Raw genomic sequence first — 23,572 nt, 5'->3', positions numbered from 1 at the left:
GAATAATTAAGCTCTTGTATAGTGGGAAATTACAAACAATTCATAACAATGAGAGGATAGAATCCTGTCATGAATGACAATAATTAAAGAAAGAATCTATCAATCTAGGTATGTATGTGTCCCCTAAATGGTGTGGTAGTTTTGACATGAGGGCTACGGACATACACAACCTAAATTGCATCAGAGATTTCAACATATAAATTTTTGAACTCAAAATTCTAAAGAAAGAGAACAAACATGTGCTAGTATTGATTACAACTGTAAAATCTATCTAAAAAGAATTATGGCTGTTGCACATACAAACTTTGGTGATAAGATAAGATAAGATAATAATATTAATGTCCAGCAAAAAACTAGAAAGGTTTATGGGATTGAGCATACAAACAAAAGAGCTGACCACACAAGAAACACCAAAACGGTGTCAGAAAAGAAACCAAAACAAGATAGAAGACCAAGAAACACTAGGTAAGGACTATGAGTCCTTGCTTGGTACAAAGTAGTCAGAAACAGAAGGTGAGTCCTTCCTTGGTACAAAGTAGTCAGAAACAGAAGGATATAATTGTGTACGATTCAAAGTCTGAGATCTACACTGAGGCCTGTTGGAGGAGTGTCACTGCCTGAAAAGACTGGTACAATGCTTGACTGATCTAGGAGTAGTACTAAAAGGCCTTTTAACACCCTGTGATGAGGGGGAGTAAAAGGCAGTAATGAGCTGGTCAGAGGTGTGGATCTGAGATGTAGCTAACTGAAGAGTATGCTGATGAAGTTTGGTGGCCTCCCGAAGATAAAGTGCAAGACACCTCTGATCATCATAGCTGAAGAACTCAAAAAGAGAGAAACAATCCCTGAAAAGACAATAAAACCTCCCTCTGATCTCATATTTAAGACAGGAGAAAGCGTTTGATAGTGGTAAAGATTGAAATGCAGTAGTCCTATTAGAACTCTTTAAAGAAGTAAAGAAACAATTGAATAATATATATTAATGTCCACAAATGATCAAACCAAGTTAATGGGACTCAAATGGCACATTCAGTTACAATAGCATGGTACTAAAGAGATAATTAGGCCCTTGTGGCCTCTGTTTGTACTTTCAGTTCCTTAGGCCCATTTGTGGTCTCTTGTTGGACATTAATATCATATCTTATTTGAGTTAACAAAATACTAACAAATAAAACATAACAATACTGAAAACGTTACTAGAGATGTAATCACTAAGCCATATGATTGTAGTGTAAATACAAATAGCTATATGATCATATTATGATTACAAATATCCACACAGGGGAAAGATCCCTAATTGAAACAAAGACTCAAGATAGACTGAAATTAGAGATCAAGCCTGGAAACCGGCACTAACACTCATAGACACTCATAGATCTTGGGGAACATGAGCTGGCACTGTCATCATCCATCACAGGAGAGAGCCAATGCAAAGACAATGTGCTATAGGTCTTCCTAACATTGCAGCTAGTTTACTGGCATGTTATCTTGACAAAAGAAGAAGATTAATTAGACTCCCTCAATCCATTTGATTATTACATATAGATTTCTGGTTTTTTTGTGTATACATTTTTAATATTTTATCATCAATGTTTTGGATCACACTCCATGATCCATCTCAAGATGAAAGATAACATACTTTTCAGGATGAAAGATATCCTGCATACTCTTTCATCCCAGTGATCGATCACGGAGTGTGATCCGAAATGTTGACGATAAAAAGCACCAAAAACCAGAAATCTTTATGCAAAAGAAGACGATATCAGACATGACATTTCCACAGCTAATGTAAATGATTTAGTTTGTTTCAATAAAAAAAGATGCTAGAACACTGACATGGTTGCTGTTATGCAAATCCAGAGTGAATATTGGTTTTTGCTGTCAAAGAAGTCCCTAAGGACATGAATGTGGCGGTAATGGTGTTCTTACCAGTCATCAACCTTCACAATCGTTATATATTGAACTAAAGCTATCAATTCTCTCTAGATAATTTTTTTGGACTAAGCAATGAGGAGCAAGAGGGCATGTCTTGAATAGAATCAGAGTTTTATGGTCAACACTTAAATCTAGACACAATGGCAGTGCCTATATCTAATCCAGGAAGCTAACACAATACTGTGATGACTAATAATGCATTCATTGATCTGGTGTATCACATGATAAGCAATCTAATTATTCTGTTTACAACTTTTTGATATGCATGGTAATTTTTTAAGATTCAAGTCATACTTGGTTCACTTTAACTTGATGGCCTTATATACTTTTACCAGGCTATGATTGGGCAAGCATCTTCACTCTCAGAAATTCCAAACTGCTTGAGGTATTGAAATGCTCCTCTCTGCTGATGAACTACCTTTTCTGACAAACTCAAGTCTGACGTTTGTAATTGGAAATCTGTACTCTTAAATTAAAATATTTGATATATATATATATATATATATATATATATATATATGATTCTTGTATTCCACTATTCTTAAGCTGCTTCAAATAATAATCATGATTCTTATTCAGCTTTGCCCCTACTTTGACGCTAAAACAAGGGCCAGTATCTATACCAGTCAAGATTGTGGATTCAAAATTACGGGAAACATGCTTATCTGGATTTACATTTATGGTTGGACCATCAGATTGGGTAATATTTTTAATCCTTTCTGATGATTTTGGAAGTTGATTTTACCTCATAGATCTTTTTCCAGATGAATGTTTTATTGCAGTACCATTACAAACAAAGGTTGTACCTTCTGCTGGAAGCTTGCGGAGCAACTGTAATTACTGTTGCTGAGAAGAATGAAAGCATGCAGGTATGGGGCACCTGTGTTCTGTATCTCTAGATTTATCTTCTCCATTCTGAAATGAATAAGATACCTATTAGTTCTTAATTTTCTAGTGCAATGTCAGCCAGGCTTATCTTACATTAAGTCTACATACATCATACATTTACAGACATTTAATTTTAGATGATTTGTTTGGTACAATGCATTTGTATGTTTTTGATGAACTTAAAAGCATTGTTTCTCCAAGTTTCCTGGATAGGACATTAGGAGAGTGATCTGTGTTAGCCGACTGGATGGTTCCGGCGGTATTTTGTATTCTGTAGCCGACGGTCCGGCGATGTTTCTGTAGCCGACGGTCCGGCGGTGTTTTTGTAGCCGATGGTCTGGCGGTGTTTTTGTAGCCGACGGTCTGGCAGTAAATAGTTTGTAACGGATAGAATAATTGTGGCCGACGGACTCCTTCGGGAAGGTTCGGCAGTAGTATTTATATCCCATCCGGGATCATTGTAATTCATCATTCACTTACTATTGCGAATATTATGCTACTGTTCTGTTGTTACTTTCTGTATGCGTTCATTTACTTTACCTGTACGGTAAACAATCTGTAGTCTACTACAGAAGTAATCTTTTTTAGCTACAGATCACCAAACCTTTAACTTATGCTCTAGTTAGAATTTGGTGTTCCCTTATGGAAGCTTATTTTGATGCGACTAAGAATGGAAACACGCTGTTTCACTTGAACACACACATAATAACAATTTTCACCATGGAAACCCCTGATGTAGAGGGGAAAAATCCCAGCTTGGCAGGTTCCACTTATAATTTCACCTCATTTTTATATTTGGGAACAGTACAATGAATGAAATACAACTAGTTAGAGCTGCTCCAATACATGGTATGGCTTAAATAGACTGTAACTGAATTTGTAGCAGGCAACAATGCTGACCATCCCTTCTGTGCTCTGTGAATTGCCACTTGTCACCGTCAAGACTGCAATGATAGTTTTCTGTTCCTTGCTTGTTTACAGAATCTTGTGATAGTTTTGTAGCCATTACAGAAGATTTCAAAACCGTGCCTTTTTGGTAACTTGTAAAGTTATTATAAGTTCATATCAGATTTCAGAATGTTTTTTCAATTTCAGTATAATGCTGACTGATGATTGATTTGTTGCAGGTTCAAACTTTAATGACAATGGATTTAATTTGCTTTAGAATGTATGTGTTAACACTATGGTGATGTATCAAAATATTCTTCAAGTTCTATTTACTCTCCTTCAGATCTGCCTTGCATTAATTGATTTCGATGCTTGATAAAATCAATAATGAAAGCGTGTGATAGTGAATAAGCATGTCTCTGAATGGAGACATGACCATTCACGATCATACCCGATTGATGTTATTAAAACATAAGAAATGCTAATCAATGATCATTATATACTTTACCATTAATAATAGTATCACGACCATTGTAATTAGGATCATAGTCCAATCATTCAAATTGATACTAATTCAAAGCAAGGATCGGTATATATAAAATACAGCTGAGACACAATCAGAATATATATATGATATTGGTCATGATGCAGAGATCAGTAAATACAAAATCGATAGAATTCAGATTATATATATGTGTATATATATCAGTATGTAATCATATTGGTATATATACATATGTATAGATTCTGATATCATTGAGTACAGATATTGTCTAGCCAAAGCTACATACTTTAACACTCCCTCTTAGCCAAGGAAGACAGCGTACACACACATATATATATGTATGTATATATGTATGTATGTATGTATGTATATACATATATATACATACATACATAGATATATATGTATGTATGTATGTATATACATATATGTATATACATATATACATACATACATATATATGTATGTATATATATACATATGTACACACACACACACACACATAGATATATATAGATATAAGTTCTCCTTGTTGAAAAGAGATATCACCAAACTTGTGATATCAGAGGATATGCTTAAGAAGATCAAGTCTCATGATATTCTTCTCAGTTATGGTGTGTGCACAGACATCAAGTGTCATGATGTCTACCATAAGAGATCATGGTATACTCATAGATATTACGTCTCATAATATCCACCATGATAAGAGAATATAATGATCTTCTACTGATATCACGTCTCATGATATCTATCAATCTGTCCTTTTAACTATCATGACTTGTCCATGAATATCAAGTCACATGATATTCATCAGGATAGTGATCTAATCATTATAAAGTCATCTTATAATGTTAGATTCAACAATTCATCATTAATATATCGTCACCATTTAATAATGTAAATAGAATAGGCCCATAAATCATAGTCACGCATATGGTAAAAGAGTTTACACTTTAAACATCTTTATAAATATTAATACAATTTTGAGACTTAATCTTAGACACTTACATTTCAACCGTACCAAGTTTCTTTCTAAAGTGATCAACTTACACTTTTGGAAGAGGCTTGGTGAGAATGTCAGTTGTTTGATCACTATTATTAATATACTCCAACTACATAGCTATCCTTTCCACCATGTCTCTTACATAGTGGTAAGGAAACTCTATATGCTTTGTTCTATCATGAAATACTGGATCCATAGATAATTTGATGCAACTTTGATTATCATAGTGAATGATGGTAGGTTTCAGAGGCTCACTAAATAGACCTACAAGCAGTTTTCGAAGCCACATTGCTTCTCTTGCTCATTGCGGTTGCAATGTACTCTGCTTCAGTTGAACTCTGAGCAATTGAAGATTGCTTCTTGCAAATCCATAAGATTATAGCTGATTCTAAACAGAAACATCTTGATGTACTTTTCCGGTCTGTCACACTTTCGACCCAATCAGAGTCAGTATATCCATGTAGTTCTAAACTGGTATTCTCATATTTAAGTCGATACCCAATGGTACCCTAAAGGTACCTTAGTATATGCTTCACAACAGCAAGATGTACTTCTCGAGATTGACACATGAACTGGCTCAATGCATTTACATCATAACAGATATTCAGTCGAGTATTCATAAGGTACATCATAGACCCAATTATTTGTCTATATAGAGTAGGATCTATAACTCTTGATTCGACAGTCGCTTCTTTTAGTTTGTGTAAATTGGTTTCCATAGGTGTTGACATAGGTCGACAGTTTCACATTCTAAATCGTTTCAAAATATCAATAGTGTACTTCTCTTGATTTAGAAAGATGTTTCCAGACTTCTGTTGGACTTCCAATCCAAGGAAGTAATGAAGCATCGCTAAGTCCTTTGTAATGAAATAAATTGCACAATAGAAGAAGTAATATGAAATATTATATAAACACTTGATAATAGCTGAGAGTTATAGGCCACTTCGAGGGGGCAACCTCCAAATATCTCCAATGAGAACACACTTCACAATCTGATGATGAAATAAGACTCACAACCTCCTATAAATACCTATTTATGCTTAGGTTGAATAGACACAACCCTTCATAACACTTAGGCCGACCTACCTACCTAAATTATAATATAATAATGATAACATGACTTAATTAAGGATTAAGATAGCCACAAGCTGACTATTCATAAACCTATATACAATAATATTAAAGGCGTAGCATGCCCCCTCTCTTGAAAGAAGCATTGTCCTTAATGCTAACCAAGTGTGGATTCTTTTGAATGAACTCCTCATCCTCCCATGTGGCCTCTTCAACTATTAAATTCTTCCATTGGATGAGGAACTGAGTCAAGGTTTTGTTCCTTAGCTTCTTTGTGCGTGTTTGAAGAATGCACTCTAGTTCCAAAATTATTCTTCCTTCTTCATCAAGTTCTGGTAGTATTGTTTGAGTAGGAATATTCTGCCCAATTACCTTCTTCAAACAAGAAACATGAAAAATTGGATGTATCATTGTTGTTGGTGGCAACTCAAGCTTATAAGCAACACTACCAATCTTTTGCATGATTTGGTATGGTCCATAATATCTTGGAGACAACTTATTATTCTTTTTTTGTTGCATCATTGAGATTTGTTTATAAGGCTGCAATCTCAAGAAGACCTAGTCCCCAACTTCAAAATTTCTTTCACTATGATGTTGGTCCGCTTGTTTCATTCGATTTTGTGCCATAGCTAAATTCTCCTTGAGTCCTGAAAGTACCTGTTGTTGATGAAGCAAGTGATCCTCTACTGCTTGAACTCTTGGTGACACCTTTAATGATGATGTGATGGAAGGAGGATGATATCCATTAAGTGCCAAAAATGGAGACATTTTTGATGAGCTAGAAAAGAAGTATTGTATTGTTAGATTTAGGATAACTACAAATGTAATAGCATTGTGATAATTCTATGTGTTTCAATTGCAGATTTCCAAGATATATAAATATATCTTCAAGAGGCATGTCTTGTGAAGAGACATGTCTCTATGGTTATATATATTAATTAATCATTAATTAAAACATTATAACATATCTATACTATATTATATATAATATATATAGCATACAATATATATATATAGAGTATGTCTAATTAATGATTCCCAATAACCACAGAAGGATTAACTCTAGGACAGTTCAATCCGACAGAAGCTACAACTTAACACTGCCTCCTAGCTCAGGAGGATTATCATATAATACATTATCACAATAATCTTAGAATGTCATATTAAAGACATCAATATATATTTATCACACTAGATGTTATCCTTTGATAATACAAGAAGTCTTAATCATGTCATAGTTGTGATCTTCCTGTTTATAGTAGACATTGCTTCATGAATTGTATCAGTATAAACATGCCAACAATAACTGATTCTAACAATGATATGTATATCTATGACTTAGATACAATCAAGGCTATCTCAACATATGCCACCATTCTGCAAGAGGTAGCCAATCTACCCATTGAGATTGTTTTTCTGAAGTAAAACAACATAGATATCCTTCCAAACATTTATTAGCCACCTTAGTTTGCTCATCTGATTGCGGATGGTATGAAGAACTATGAGCCAATTGAGTACCCAAACATGAGAATAAATCTTTCCAAAAGTGACTAGTAAAGATAGGATCACAATCACTAACAATAACCGTAGGTGTACCATGTAACTTTTGGATATTCTCTAAGAAAATTTTTGCCACTATACTTGCTGTAAAAGGATGTGATAATGCAATAAAATGTGCATATTTAGTGAGGCGATCAACTACTACCATGATGACATTATGGCCTTTAGATTTGGGGAGCCCTGTGATGAAGTCCATAGATACCTCTTCCCAATGTTGGGTAGGAATAGATAAAGGCTGCAAGAAATCTGGTGTCTTAATTGTTTCCCCCTTATTTCTTTGACAAACCAAACATTTAGCCACAAACTTTTGAACATCACCTTTTAGCCCTTCCCAAAAAAAATCTTGCTTGACCCTATGATATGTCTTCAAAAATCCCGATGGCCACCAATTGGGGACTCATGTAGTTCATTGAGAATCTTGTGTTTAAGAGTGGAATTCCTGCAGAGATACAAGCGCTCTTTATACCAAAGAACATCCCCCTTTAAACAAAACTTATCTGAACTACTAGGGTCAATTTTTATTTTCTAGATGAGATTACTTTTTGCAACATCATTTTTCCATTCTTCTTTGGCTTCTACCACCCAATTCTCTTGTAATATTGAAAGGGTGTTTACCATACGGGGTAAATAAATTAATGCACACAGACAATAGACAAGAACAACAATACTCCTTTTATTATTTGCATATGCCAAAGATATTACATACTGCTTATGATGATTACAATGATCCCAGAGGGTGTATATATACTTTCCAAAGAACCTTCCCGAAGGGGTTCGTCGGCTACATAACAAGAACCTTCCCGAAGGGGCTGTCGGCTACACAGTATTTATCGACGACATACATCCTGTCGGCTACACAATATTTACCAATCACAAAGGGCACACAAGAAGGTTGTAATGTCCCCATTATAAAATAAATAATAATTTAATCTTTGTAACGGGCCGATTGATTTATTTTATTTCGGACCCATTTTTATTTTGTTTTCGTAGTTTGTGTCGCCGTCGGCTAATTTTGTACACCCTTGGAAAGCTTTTTCCGATGGGTATTTAAGCACGACTCATAGGTAGTCTGTAGGTATGCCTTGATTATATCTCTTTGTATTGCAATTTCTTGTTGGAGTTCGACATTGTTTGCCATTTCGAAAGTGAAAGACCTTCCCTATTTGGCTTGCACGATTTCGGTGAGATTCAACCCTGACCCTATTCCATCGGTGTTCAACTCGATCTGTATTTGGCAAATTGGAGTGCTCATTATTTTGTAAATACTTATCAATCTGGTGAATGTTCTTCCATACTTGTTCGGGTATTATTTAGTGTTCAAAATCTACAGTATGTGCCATTAACATTCTGTATGCAACATTGTGTTTCCATACTTTGTATTATTCTTACGGCTCATTCCTCATTGCCCTTTACCTCTGTACGATTTGAATCCTCCATCTACATATCCGTACGGCTTGCTGCTTGTCACTGTATGGCCGTATAGCCTTCGGTCCATCGACATGGTCAGCAAACATTCCCATACGGACGCTTAACTCTAGGTACGGCTGGCATAGTTCACCCTTGTTCATCTCCGTATGGCATTCACCATTATATGCCTGTATGGCCTTTTTTGTCCACTGTACGAACATCTTTTTGCACCGCACAACCATCTTATATATCCCGTACAACCTTCTAACTTACCTGTACGGTTTGCTAACACCGTACGGGCTGTTTGGTTCATGTACGACCCTCTTTGCATCCAGTTCAATACCACTATCACTCACGTACAGCTTGCAATTCATTATCTGTACCTCTGCATTGTTCTTCACATCCATATGACAGTTTGGTAGCCCTCAACTTTCACCAGTGAAATTGTGAGGGACATTATAGTGGTATCAGAGCTCTTCGATCTTGCCAGCCTGTGGATGGTGAATGAAAGTTTATAGCCGAAAGAGAAGGATGCATTTTGTTGATCAAATGGCTGACGAACAGGAACCGACGGGCATCGAACTTGTGGCACTTCTGAGGGAACCTGCTCGGAATTAGGCACAGATCACAGATACTCAACGACTCATGGAGGAAACCCTCAAGAAATTGGCGAAGAACAAAATATCTGGAGAACAAAATGGCGGTGCGGACTCAGTATCGGGTAAACCACACCCTCAGTCAGTATCCTCTCGACCTTCCATGCCGACTTTTCCACTACGGACGGAAGCACATCACGGAGAGAGACTACCAACTTTTGAAGAGATAAGAGAGGACTGAAGGAATGCTAACCTTGAAGAGGACATTTCCTACAAAGATTACGCAGATCTGAGGATGAGATACTTAGGAGGCGGAAATAGAGGAGGATACTTTAACAATGATCTCAGGAGAAAATTGAGTAAGGTGAATTTGTCTCCATTTGATAGATCAGGTTCCATTTTAGCACAAGCATGGGTGATGAAAGCCGATACCTACTTCATGCTGAATCCGATGCATGAAGAAGCTATCAAATTTGCCGCGTTGCACTTGGAAGGAGTTGTGCACGAATGGTGGCACCACAACACCATCACATTAGGGCATGATCAAATAAAGACCTATGCGGAATTTACGGAGAGATTAATAGAACGATTCGATGGGAAAGACCCCGAGCTCAATTTCAAAGATCTGGCACAACTGAGGCAAACTGGATCCGTAGATTAGTTCATTGTGGAATTTCAGAGACTTTCTGTGTTGGTCACAAACATCTCCGAAAGAAGGCGGGTCGTGCTCTTTATGGACGGATTGGCAGAACCACTGAAAGGTTGGGTGAAGGGATTCAATCCGCCTACCCTGTCGAAAGCAATCAGTAAGGCACGAAGTATGGCATCGTTGTCAGCATCGACCTCATCCTCTCGAAGTCACTCATCCGAAACCACCGACGTTTCCGAGAGACAAACCTCCACCCAAGAAGTCATCATTGGATGAAGTTAACTCGACAAGAACTTCGAAGGAAGAAATTGTGTTTCAATTGCAAGGGCCCTTGGGAGCTTGGCCACCGATGCCTCGGGAAGGGAAAGATCCATTACATCGAGGTTGTGTCCGATGATGAGGATGAACACAAACAGGAAGAAATGCCGATTGAAGATGACCAACCTAACACTGACACCAACATGGCCAGTTTAAACCGTACGGAGAGGATCGCCGCCATGGTACAGTGTGGGGGATCCATTGCATTGGCTGGCAGTTTGAGGTGCACAGTTTTCCGTGTGTGGGCTACCCTTCAAAGACAAAGGGTTACAGTGATGTTGGATAGCGGAGCTACTTTGAATTTCATAAACTCATCCTTGGTAAAGCGAAGAAGTCTCCCTACGGAAGCACACGCAAGCTTTCAGGTTAAGGTAGCCGGAGGGATTTTCTTGCCCTACACGCACCTTGTTCCTTAGCTGAGCATCACAATGGGGAATCACAAGGTGACAGAGGACTTTTTCATAGTGGACCTCGTTGACATGGAAGTCATGCTAGGCATACAATGGATGGAGACACTTGATGAGTACACTCAGAGTTTCAAGCAGATGGACTTCACTTTTGTGGTTGACGAAAAGACGGTTGTCCTTCGAGGGATGGCAAATGAAGGTTTGAAGCAAGATTTCATGCATCGGATGGAGGCAGTCTTGTGGCATGATGACGTTGAGTGGGCTGCGCAGTGTTTTTTCTCGGCGAAACTTATGAAGGGGCACCAAACATCTCCACAGGATGATGAACTTCAGGATATTTTAAGTAGGCATGAAAAAGTCTTCATGGATATTCCTCCTAGCATACCACCTCATCGGGGGTTTGAACACACAATCGAGTTGGAATCAACGGCAAAACCAATCATACCCACATCATACCGCCACCCCAAGAAATTCAAGGATGAGATCGAGCGGACGATTTTGGAATTGCTTGAGAAAGGATGGTTTCGACCCAGTCTAGCCCGTTCGCGTCATCGATGGTGTTGGTCAAAAAGGACGGAACTATGCAAATGTGTGTGGACTATTGCGCGTTGAGCAAAAGAACAATAAAGAACAGGTATGCCATCCCACGGATAGATGAGCTGCTTGATGAACTACATGGCGTGGTCTATTTTTCAAAAATAGATCTCCGTTCCGGATACCATCAGATCCGAATGAGGGAAGATGTGGAGAAAATGGCTTTCCGTTGCCACTACGGACATTATGAGTTCCTGGTCATGCCGTTCGGATTGACCAACGCACCTGCTACATTTCAATCGTGCATGAACCGCATCTTCATCAAAGTATCTATTGGTATTCTTTGATGATCTTATTTATAGTAGGACATGGGAGGAGCACCTGAAGCATCTGAATGAAGTTCTGAGTATCATGGAGGAACAGTCCCTATTCGCCAAGCAGTCCAAATGTGAGTTTGGTATGACAAAGATATTGTACTTGGGGCATGTTGTCAGTAAATATGGGTTTCAAGTGCATTAGGAGAAGATTCAAGCTATCCTCAACTGGCCTCCCCCAAAATCACTCACAAATCTGCGAAGGTTCTTCGAATTGTGCAGTTACTATAGGAGATTTGTCAAAGGATTTTCTCAGCTCAGTGCACCTTTAAAGGACTTGAGAAAGAAAGGGGCTTTCCAGTAGAACGAAGAAGCACAACTTACCTTTGATAAGCTAAAAGAGGCCATGAGCACTTGCTCGGTTCTTGCACTGCTTGACTTCACCCGACCGTTCATTTTGGAATGCGATGCGTCCGGTTGAGGCATTGGAGCGGTTTTGATGCAAGATTGACACCCCATCGGCTATGAGAGCAGGAAGCTTACACCAGCAGAATGCCTGTATTCCATTTACAACAATGAAATGTTGGCCATCGTACATGCACTAAGTAAGTTTCGACAGTATCTGGTAGGTGCCAAGTTTGTAGTCTGTACGGATCACAACAGTTTGAGATATTTCTTGGAGCAATGAGACTTGAACGAACGATGGCAAAAATGGGTAAGCAAAGTTCAGTCTTTTGATTTCGACATTGAATATGTAAAAGGGAAAAACAATGTTGTTGCAGATGCCTTGTCCAGAAAACCCGCCATCTGCTTGCTAGACCAAATCTCAGCTGACTGGAAGGCACAACTGTTAGTAGAATATTCCAAGAATACTTTTGCTTGTGAGATAATGGATGGCCACATCCACGATGATCGGTACAGAGTGGTGGATGATATCATCTATTATAAAGATCGAATATGCCTAGTGCCAGAATCCAAACTAAAGCAGAAGATACTGAAGGAAGTGCACGACTCCCCTCTAGTTGGACATCCCGGTTTACTAAAAACTTACAGAAGTATTCGGGGGAGATTTTTATGGAATGGACTTAAAGGGGATGTGTTGCAGCATGTGAGAGAATGTACGGTTTGCCAACAGAACAAGTCCGAACATACTATTCCTGTCGGGTTATTACAACCTTTGCCAATTCCCGAACATAAGTGGGAAAGTATATCAATGGACTTCATAACAGGTCTTCCCAAGGTGAACGGAAAGGACTGCATCTTCGTGGTGGTTGACAAATTGACAAAATATGCTCACTTCTTCACCATCCCCTCGAATCCTTTAGGCTGCACAAGTCACCGATCTATTTTTCAGAGAAGTCTTTCGCCTGCATGGGTTACCCCGAAACATTATCAGTGATCGGGATGGATGATTCGTCAATATTTTTTGGACAGAATTGTTTTGGATGGCAAGGACAGAGTTATCATCGAGCACGAGTTATCACTCGCAGACAGACGACCAAACTGAGATTGTGAACAAATGGCTTGAAGGCTACCTTCAGAACTACGTCTCAACACAACAATGCGTGTGGGTCAAATGGATCCATTTCGGGGAATATTGCTACAATACCACGTATCACCTATCAATCGGGATGGTGCCATTCAAAGCTCTGTACGGGCACAAACCCCTCTCCTTCATTGACATAGTTATGGGTGACAGGTGCTCCAAGTGTGAAGGATTGGCTACAGGAGGGACAGGACGTACTGAGGAGCTTGAAGGAGAACCTGCAGTAGGCATGAAATCGACAGAAGGTGTACGTCGACAAACACCGGATAGAAAGGAGTTTTGAAGTAGGGGATCTGGTCTATATTTGGCTTTAGCCATACCGACAGTCTTCATTAAAGGGAACAGGGAAGGAGAAATTGAAGCCACGTTTTTATGGTCCCTATCGCGTGATCCGTCGCATTGGTGAGGTAGCGTACGAATTGGAGCTTCCAGAGGGTAGCCGCATTCACAATGTCTTCCATGTTTCTTGTCTGAAGAAGGCTATAGGGAAAAACGTCACTGTCACTACTGATCTTCCACCACTCAATGAGGAAGGGAAGCTCATTTTGGAACTTGTTGAGATTCTTGAAGTACGTGAAAAGGTCCTACGGAACTGCACTGTGAGGGAATACTTGGTATGCTGGCGACAACTACTGTTGGACGACGCAACGTGAGAAGGCGAGCACATCCTCCAACACTTGGCATTGCACTTACTTGAGGACAAGCAAATTTTGGGACGGGAGGACTGTAATGTCCTTATTATAAAATAAATAATAATTTAATCTTTGTAATGGGTTGATTGATTTATTTTATCTCGGATCCATTTTTATTTTGTTTTCATAGTTTGTGTCTTTGTTGGCTAATTTTGTACACCCTCAGACAGCTTTTCCTGATGGGTATTTAAACACGGCTTGTAGGTAGTCTGTAGGTATGCTTTGATTATATCTCTCTGTATTGCAGATTCCTGTTGGAGTTCGGCATTGTTCGCCATTTCAGAAGTGAGAGACCTTCCCTATTGGGCTTGCACGGTTTCGGTGGGATTCAACCCTCACCCTATTTCATCAGTGTTCAACTCGGTCTATATCTAGCAAATTGGAGCGCTCTCATTATTTTGCAAATACTTATCAATCTGGTGAATGTTCTTCCATACTTGTTCGGGTATTATTTAGTGTTTGAAATCTACAGTATGTGTCATTAACATTCTGTATGCAACATTGTGTTTCCATACTTTGTATTATTCTTACGGCTCATTCCTCATTGCTCTTTACCTCCGTACGATTTGAATCCTCCATTTGCATATTTGTACGGCTTGCTGCTTGTCATTGTACGGCCATACGGCCTTCAGTCCACTCACACGGTCAGCAAACATTCCCGTACGGATGCTTAACTTCGAGTATGGCCAGCATAGTTCACCCTTGTCCATCTTCGTACGACATTCACCATTATATGCCCGTACGTCCTTTTCTGTCCACCCTACAGACGTCTTTTTGCACTGTACAGCTAGCTTATATATCCTGTACGGCCTTCTAACTTACTTGTATGGCTTGCTAACACCGATGGGCTGTTTGGTTGATGTATAGCCCTCTTTGCATCCAGTTCAATAGCACTACCACTCGCATATGGCCTGCAATTCATTATCTGTACCTCTTGCACTGTTCTTTACATCCGTATGGTAGTTTGGTAGCCCTCGACTTGCACCAGTGAAATCTTGAAGGACATTACAAAGGCTTCATCTTTTTCATCCTTCCTGGAAAGTGCATCAACCACAATATTTTCCTTCCTTTCCTTGTATACAATTTCAAAGTCATATCCCAACATTTTAGTGACCCATTTTTGTTGCTCTTCTGATGATAGTCTTTGTTCCAAAAAATATTTTAGGCTATCATGATCTATCTTAACCTTGAAGTGTCGACCCGTTAAATAAGGCCTTCATTTTTCATTTGCATGAAGGATTGCTAACATTTCCTTCTCGTAAATAGGCTTGAGTTGATTTTTACCTTTTAATTGACGATGCTCAAAAGCAATTGGGCAACCTTCTTGCATGAGAATTGCTCCTATCCCATTTTCAGAAGCATCACATTCCACAATAAATTCCTTGGTGAAGTTTGGAGTGGCAAGCATTGGAGTTGTACACATAGCCTTCTTCAATTGCTCAAATGATACATTAGCAGATTCATTCCATTGAAAAGAATCCTTCTTCAATAGAGTTGTAAGGGGTGCTGCTATACGACCATAATTCTTCACAAATCTTCTATAGTATCCTGGCAATCGCAAGAAACCCCGCAACTTCTTAATAGTTTTTGGAATAGGCCATTCCATGATAGGCTTAATTGTGTTAGGGTCCACCTTTACTCCTTCGTGTGAAACTATGTGTCCCAAATACTCCACCTCCTTAAGACCGAAAGCACACTTGTATGGCTTAGCATAGAGTTGATGATCTTCAAGTAATTGTAATGCTTGTTCTACATGCTGCAAATGTTCCTCCAAGTCTTGCTATAAATTAATATATCATTAAAGAACACTAACACAAACTTTCGCAAGAACTTCTTAAAGCTGAACTTCTTAAACTTTCTCAAGAACTTCTTAAGAACTTTGGAATGTAGATGGTGCATTGGTAAGACCAAATGGCATCACCAAAAATTCATAATGACCTTCATGAGTTCAAGATGCTGTTTTGCAAATATCTTCCTCCTTAATTTGAATTTGGTGATAACCCGATCTAAGATCTAACTTGGTAAAATACATAGCTCCATTTAATTCCTCTTGAAGATCATCAATGACTGGAATAGGAAACTTATCTTTAATTGTATATTGGTTGAGCACTCTATAATCTAGAGACATGTGCCAAGTTTCATCCTTCTTACGCACCAACACAACAGGTGAGGAGTAAGCACTTTGGCTATGCCTAATAATTCCCGCCTCTAGCATTTCCTCAACAATTTTTTTTATCTCACTTTTTTGTATGTGTGGGTACCTATAAGGCCTAATGTTTGGTGGCTGACTCCCTAGAACTAGTTGTATGGCATGGTCATGATCCCTCTTAGGAGGAAGTCCTTTAGGCATATCTCCAAAAATCACTAAGTGACGATCAATTATTGCTTGTAAATTTGGATGAGTAAGAGCATTAGATTGAGAGACTTCTAATGAACATAGCTAGGCCACAAATCCATCCGCACCTTTCTTAAGAAGTTTTTGCATTTGATGAGAGCTTACCATCTGTGGGGATTTTGCCTTCAATCCCCTTAGCTTCACTACCTTTCCTTGTGATTGAAATCGCATGAATAGTTCTTGGAAGTTCATCTCAATTGTTCCTAATGTAGTAAGCTATTGTACTCCCAAAACAATATCTGCTGCACCCATGGATATCGCATACATTGGGGTATCAAGTTGATAATCTCCCATGGATAATTTGATGCTATGACACTTTCCTGAACAACTAACTATGCCCCCATTTGCAATCAAAACCTGAAACTTGGGTGCTGGATATATAAAACAATTTAGAAGAGTTGCCAACTTTTTGTTGATGAAATTATGAGTACTACTTGAGTCGATCAACACTGTTACTTTCTGCTTCTTTAAGAAATCCACTACCTTGAGAGTTTGTGGTGCACTAAAACCTGAAAGTGCATGACAAGAAATGATTGGTTGAGAATCATGTGATTCCTCACCTGACTCCCTATCCTCCTTTGATATGGGCTCATCCTCTTCTTCCTTACTTGGATCTTCAATATAGAACAATTTCTTTTCACTACATATATGTCCTAGACTATATTTGCTATCGCAATTGAAACACAACCCTTTTGCTCTATTATGCTCAATTTGTTGTGGAGTCAACCTGGTAGGTTGAGGAAGATAAGGTGTTGAATATCCTTTGTCTCTTGTCACATTAGTCCCCTTTTTTCAAGAAATCAAGAACTTCTCTACCCTGTGTGCCAATATAAAAGACTTATTTATTGACCTGGGACAAAGCATGTGTACCTCATGTTGAATGTGATCCTTGAGACCACCCAAGAATAAATCATTCAAGTTCTCCTCTGTAATTGCATCCACTCTTAAGGATAGATTTTGGAAATGTTGAATATAATCCTTAACTGATCTTGTTTGTTGAAGCTTAACAAGTTGGCTAAAGAAGGTTTTTGTCACACTATTGCTATATTGTGCTTGGAGTTCTTCTATAAAAATTGACCATGATATAGTGAGACCCTTTTTCCTCCTATGAGTACAAAGCTAACGATACCAAATGAATTGATCTGGTTCTAGATATAAGGAAGCCATTGTAACGTTTTGCCCATATGGGATTTGATGTATTTCAAAAAAATTCTCCATTTGATTTATCCATGTAAGAGGATCCTTGCCATCAAATTTTCGCATATGTACCTTTGAAAAAAAATTCCTAGATCCTGTAGGATTAATAAAATTTGTGTCATCATTAGTCAACTTGAAGGTTTCACCTTGATTGCTTGAGAGCTCCTTCCTTGTTTCATTCATATAGGTGCTTAACATGCTTTGTATATCTGATATATCTCCTCGTAGGTCACACATCCTTCTTAACCTCTTCCTTGAACTTACTAAGTTCCTCATTGGGCTTACTCTCCTCTGTGTCTTCCCAATCTTGATCAGAAGATTTCCTCGGTGTGGTAGAATTCTTTTTGCCTCTTGTTGGAGGCCCCATCATGATGGAACCAATGTTTTCGGAAAAAAATCCCCAAAAAATTAGCAAATTTGTTGCCTTGAGAGAGAATTTTCCTAATTTTACAATATCTTGGTTTTTTTTGTTTTTCAATTTCTCCAAGCTTTGAATTTAGGCTCCTCTACTATGTATTGAAAAACCCAATACAAGTTATACTCCAATTCAGCAGGATGTGAGAGATATGAAGATCTCAAAAAATTGTGCAGAAATAGTAATTCTGCAATAATTTCCTCAAATATGCTCCAATTCCTTTAAATTTTGGACTAGTTTCTTTAATATGTTCTTCAAAAACCCTTCAAATTTTTTTGAAAAATTCACTAAAATTTGAAAGTTATGCTCTTCCCAGAATTGCCTCAATGTTGAGAAAAAATCTTGCCGCTATGGTGCCAAGATCATGCTCTGATACCACTTGTAATGAAATAACTTGCACAATAGAAGTAATATGAAATATTATATAAAGACTTGATAATAGCTGAGAGTTATAGGCCACTTCAAGGGGGCAACCTCCAAATATCTCCAATGAGAACACACTTAACAATCTGATGATGAAATAAGACTCACAACCTTCTATATATACCTATTTATGCTTAGGTTGAATAGACATAATCCTTCATAACACCTAGGTCGACCTACCTACCTAAATTATGATATAATAATGATAACATGACTTAATTAAGGATTAAGATACCCACAAGTTGACTATTCATAACCCTATATGCAATAATATTAAGGGCATAACATCCTTCATGTCAAATTCAAAAGCCAGTTCTTTCTTACTCTGATTAATGAGGTGCTCTTCTCCTGTAAGTAGGTCATCAACATAAAGGATTAAAATCAATATATCACCATTAGCTACATTAAAATAAAGATTTGGATTAGCATCATTCTTGGAGAATCCAAGACTTGTAGATATTTGTCAATCCTTTCATACCAGGCTCGAGGAGCCTATTTAAGTCCATATAGAACTTTCTTCAATTTGCAAACATAAGAAGTTGCATGATGAATCACAATCCCTTCAGGTTGCTCTAAATATACTTCTTCCTTAATAGTTCCATTTAGAAAGGCAATTTTCACATCCATTTGATGGATTTTCCAACCTTTGGAGCTACAATTGCTATCACTACCCTGACTGAGGTATATCCAACAACTAGTGCAAAAGTTTCTTTGTAATCTATTCCTTCCTTTTTGGAGAATCCTCTGGTTACAAATCTTGCTTTATGTTTTTTAATGCTACCATTTGAAGCATGTTTAACTTTGAACAGCCATTTGGATGAAACAACTAACTTCCTTTTTGGTCTAGGAACTATTTCCCAAACATCATTATTTAGTAATTGATTGATATTCTTCTATCATAGCATCTTTCCAAACTTGATGCTTGATAGCTTCAGAAACATTAGAAGGTTCAAAGTTAGGAACCTCACATATTAAAGCATTATATGTTAATTTTTGAGGTCTTTTGCTTTGAACGTCTCTTTAGGTGCTGCAAATTGATCTCCTTCCTCCATTATCTTTGTTTCCCAAAGTGGCCTCTTAGGATTATTGTCAAGATTCTCTTCCTTGAATCTCAAGAAGCGTCTCATATTCATTTGTAGTCTCTTCAGGATACTCCCTCTAAATCTCAAGAGTAGGAACTTATTCTATGGTTTTAGGTGTGTCGTAAATCTCTATTTGATTTGAACCTTTTGCTCTTTTAAAGCAATGCCTTCTTCAAATATGACATCTCTAGTGAGTTCTATTTGTTTTTGTCTAGGTATGTATATTCTGTAATCCTTTGCAGTTTCGCTATAGTCGATAAGGATTCCTTTTCTTCTAGTAGGTTCTAAATTTGTCCTTTTCTCTTTAGGTACATGGATATAAATAGGGCATCCAAATATCCTCAAATGACTCATGTCAGGTTTCACACCTGAAAAGGCTTCTTCAAGAGTTTTGTTGTCCAAAGGTGAGTGTGGACATCTGTTTTGAATATAGACTGCCGTATTAGATGCTTCAGCTCAAAATGACATGCTGAAGTTTTGATCATATTTCATAGCCTTAACAGCTTATACAATAGTTCTATTTTTCCTTTTAGTAACCCCACTCTGTTGAGGATTGTAGGGAACAATAAACTCCCTCTTAATCCTTGCATTTCTACAAAATTCTTTAAATATTTCTGAAGTATTATCTTTTCCATTATTTGTTATTGGAATTTTGATTTTCTTTCCTCAGGAGTTTTTAGTGATAGGTTTGAATTCTTTAAATTTTCTAAGAATGTCTTCAGATTCTTTGCACTTAAGGAAGTATATCCATGTCTTCCTTGAGAAGTCGTCAACAAATATCACATAGTACAAAAATCCTCCTAAGGATGGTGTTGACATGGGTCCACACAAGTTAGAGTGTACTAAATCTAACACATCTTTAGTTTTTGCTCAAACTATTAGGAAATGAATTTTTTGTGTTTTTCCTCAAAGCACAACCTTTACAAGATTCATTATGAAATTGAATTAATTTGAGCATTCCAATTACCAACTTCCCCATAGAGGTTAGGGAACGAAAGTTGATATGACCTAATCTTCGATGCCAGATTTCATTTGAATCTGACATCTCATGAACAAGAGCTTGGTTTGTTTTAGTGCAAAGTTTATATAATAGTCCTTGTCTTACCCCTATAGTTTGAGCCTTCTTTATAGTTGAATTCTTTGCCCATGCTAGTGTCTTCAAGTGCTGATATAGATATTAAGTTCCTTTTAATACTTGGTAGATATAATACTCTAGAGAGTTGGATAGACTTTTCTGATTTTAGTTTGATGGTGCAGGTTCCAATTTGTTTCACTGAATGTGCAGAATCATCTGTAAGTGTAACTTCTTCATCTGTTTCTCCTTGCATGCTTTCTAGATTGTCTCGATATCCTATGATTTGTCTTAAAGATCCACTTTCAATTATCCAAGTGTTGGACTAGTTTGATACTTGACTAGATGATGCTAAGTAGAAGGCACACACTTCTCAAGGTCTTGATCTTGGTTTGACTTGTCCGTTTTGGCAAATGATGCTTGAAGTTTTGACTGATCAAGGCAGTTTAGTGCATAATGTCCATATTATTCACATTTGAAACATTGAATTTTAGACAGGTCATTATTTTGTTTTGAAGATCTCTTTCCATGAAAATTTCTTTTCCTTTTATGGCTCTTGTTCTTACCCTTCTTATGAGAGTTGGTATTAAGAACATGAATGTCTTCATCTATAGGCTTTTGTTTTCCTTTAGTCATTTTTCTCGACTCTTCTTGAAGACAATCAAATCTTAATCGATCTAATTGTGGAAGTTTAGATTTCTCACTTATGCCCTGTACAAATGATTCCCATGAATTTGGTAGTCCTAATCCTATGAGGGATAACTCTTGATTGTCAATTTCGTATCCAACTAAAGATAGTTGATCTCTTAATTCAGTGATTCTCATGAAGATTGCATTTACTAATTCTCCTTTATTCATACTTATATGATTCATTTGTCTCTTGAGGGCAAGTCTTCTGCCAGTATTATTAACTACAAATGCATTTTCAAGGGCTTTGAACATGCGGTATGTTGTTTCATGTTTTGCCACTATAGGTTCTATATGATCTCGAACAACATCCACAATAATTTTCATGGCTTTCTCATTATTCTCAATCCATTGAGTTTTCTCTAGATCATCTTTTGGTTATTCCTTTTCTTCTTTCACAAAAGATTCCAACTTATTCTCTTTTAGCAACATGCTTATACGAAGTTTACAAGCTGCGAAGTTGTCAGCATTTGCAAGACAGTCTTTAAATCTTATCATGTTTGACATTTTCAGAAGAATAATACAAGACTATGATTCAAGATATGAATCTGAATTCTCAAACTTAATATAATCTTTCCTTAACTAGGCTCTGATACCATGTAAAGTTATACTAAGTTTATATTAGATTTCAGAATGTGTTTTCAATTTCAGTATAATGCTGACTGATGATCGATTTGTTGCAGGTTCAAACTTTAATGAAAATGGATTTAATTTGCTTCATAATATATGTGTTAACACTATGTTGATGTATTAAAATATTCTTCCAGTTCTATTTACTCTGCTTCAGATATGTCTTGCATTAATTGATTTTGATGCTTGACAAAATCGGGCAGAGGTAATTGACACACACACACACACAGAATGAAAGGGTGTGATAGTGAATGGGCATGTTTCTGAATGGAGACATGACCATTCACGATCATACCTGATCACTGTTATTAAAACATAACAAATGCTAACCAATGATCATTATATACTTTGCCATTGATAATGGTATCACGACCATTGTGATTACGATCATAGCCCGATCATTCAAATCGATACTAATTCAAAGCAAGGATCGGTATATATAAACTACCGCTGAGACACAATCAGAATATATATATGATATTGGTCATGATGCAGAGATTAGTAAGTACAAAATCGATAGAATTCAGATTATATATATTTGTATATATATCAGTATGTAATCATATTGGTATATATATACATATGTATAGATTCTGATATCATCGATTACAGTTATTGTCTAACCGAAGCTACGTACTTTAGTATAACTGACAGTTTTAAGTTGTTAAAATTCAGGACATGGTGCAGATTCTACACTCTAATGTTTGGTACTGTTTGTTGAACTTAAACTTCAATCAAACCGGCAATCTAAAAGCTGTAACCTGTTAATGTATAAAAAAAATAATGAATAAAATTCAAATCAGACTATGTAACCCTTGCTGGCCAAATATTTCAATATTTGTTAGTCTGAATTTTGGTTCTGCAATTTTGCTTACAAAATAGTGAGTGCCCTGTGTCATAAATTGATCTCCAAATTGTACATTGTAAACACAAATAAAATATCTTATTTTTAGCTAATGCCTTCATGCCAAAAAAATCTTTAAAGCAAGTCTGCAACGTGCCTAAAAACACGAGAAACATGTTAAAGATTGGTAGCTGCAGGAGATATGGAATGTACCTGTGATGGATATTTCTATGTGAAATTGCTAACTCCATCAGTGTTGATGTTTTATATGCTCATGTGTGTACATGTCTTTTGCTTATTAAAGAGATTCATTTGTTTGTATTTGAAGAGCTACATCAAATGTAGCATCTCTGTTTTCATATCTGCAGAACTTTGTGATTGTAGAAGTCTTCAATGATGGGCCGCTCTTTGATATGGATGCTTATTGGCTCATTAATGGTTATTGCCATCCTTCCTTATGTTAAGTTTGTAGCTTTAGTAGGATTGATTTGACCATGAGATACGTTGTTGATGG

General features: G+C 37.3%; 1 protein-coding gene across 6 annotated transcripts in view; it reads left to right on the top strand.

The window, feature by feature from the left end:
• NBS1 (nijmegen breakage syndrome 1) overlaps window positions 1-23,572 on the top strand; it is a 280,347-nt gene that overhangs the window by 128,751 nt on the left and 128,024 nt on the right. For 4 of the 6 annotated variants that reach the window (XM_089789303.1, XM_089789302.1, XM_089789299.1 and 1 more), the window contains 4 exons: window positions 2,271-2,320; window positions 2,515-2,635; window positions 2,718-2,804; window positions 21,083-21,118. In XM_089789303.1, the coding sequence (XP_089645429.1) occupies window positions 2,271-2,320; window positions 2,515-2,635; window positions 2,718-2,804; window positions 21,083-21,118 (294 nt within the window). The remainder of the gene's footprint in view (window positions 1-2,270; window positions 2,321-2,514; window positions 2,636-2,717; window positions 2,805-21,082; window positions 21,119-23,572) is intronic. The other 2 variants (XM_089789301.1, XM_089789300.1) reach the window with 1 other exon arrangement.

The sequence above is a fragment of the Cupressus sempervirens genome, chromosome 6, assembly GCF_028749045.1.
Source record: "Cupressus sempervirens isolate cs-2001-9-10 chromosome 6, ASM2874904v1, whole genome shotgun sequence".
Classification (NCBI taxonomy): Eukaryota; Viridiplantae; Streptophyta; class Pinopsida; order Cupressales; family Cupressaceae; genus Cupressus; species Cupressus sempervirens.
The sequence above is the reverse complement of the archived record's forward strand: the minus strand, read 5'-3'. Positions and strand labels throughout refer to the sequence as shown.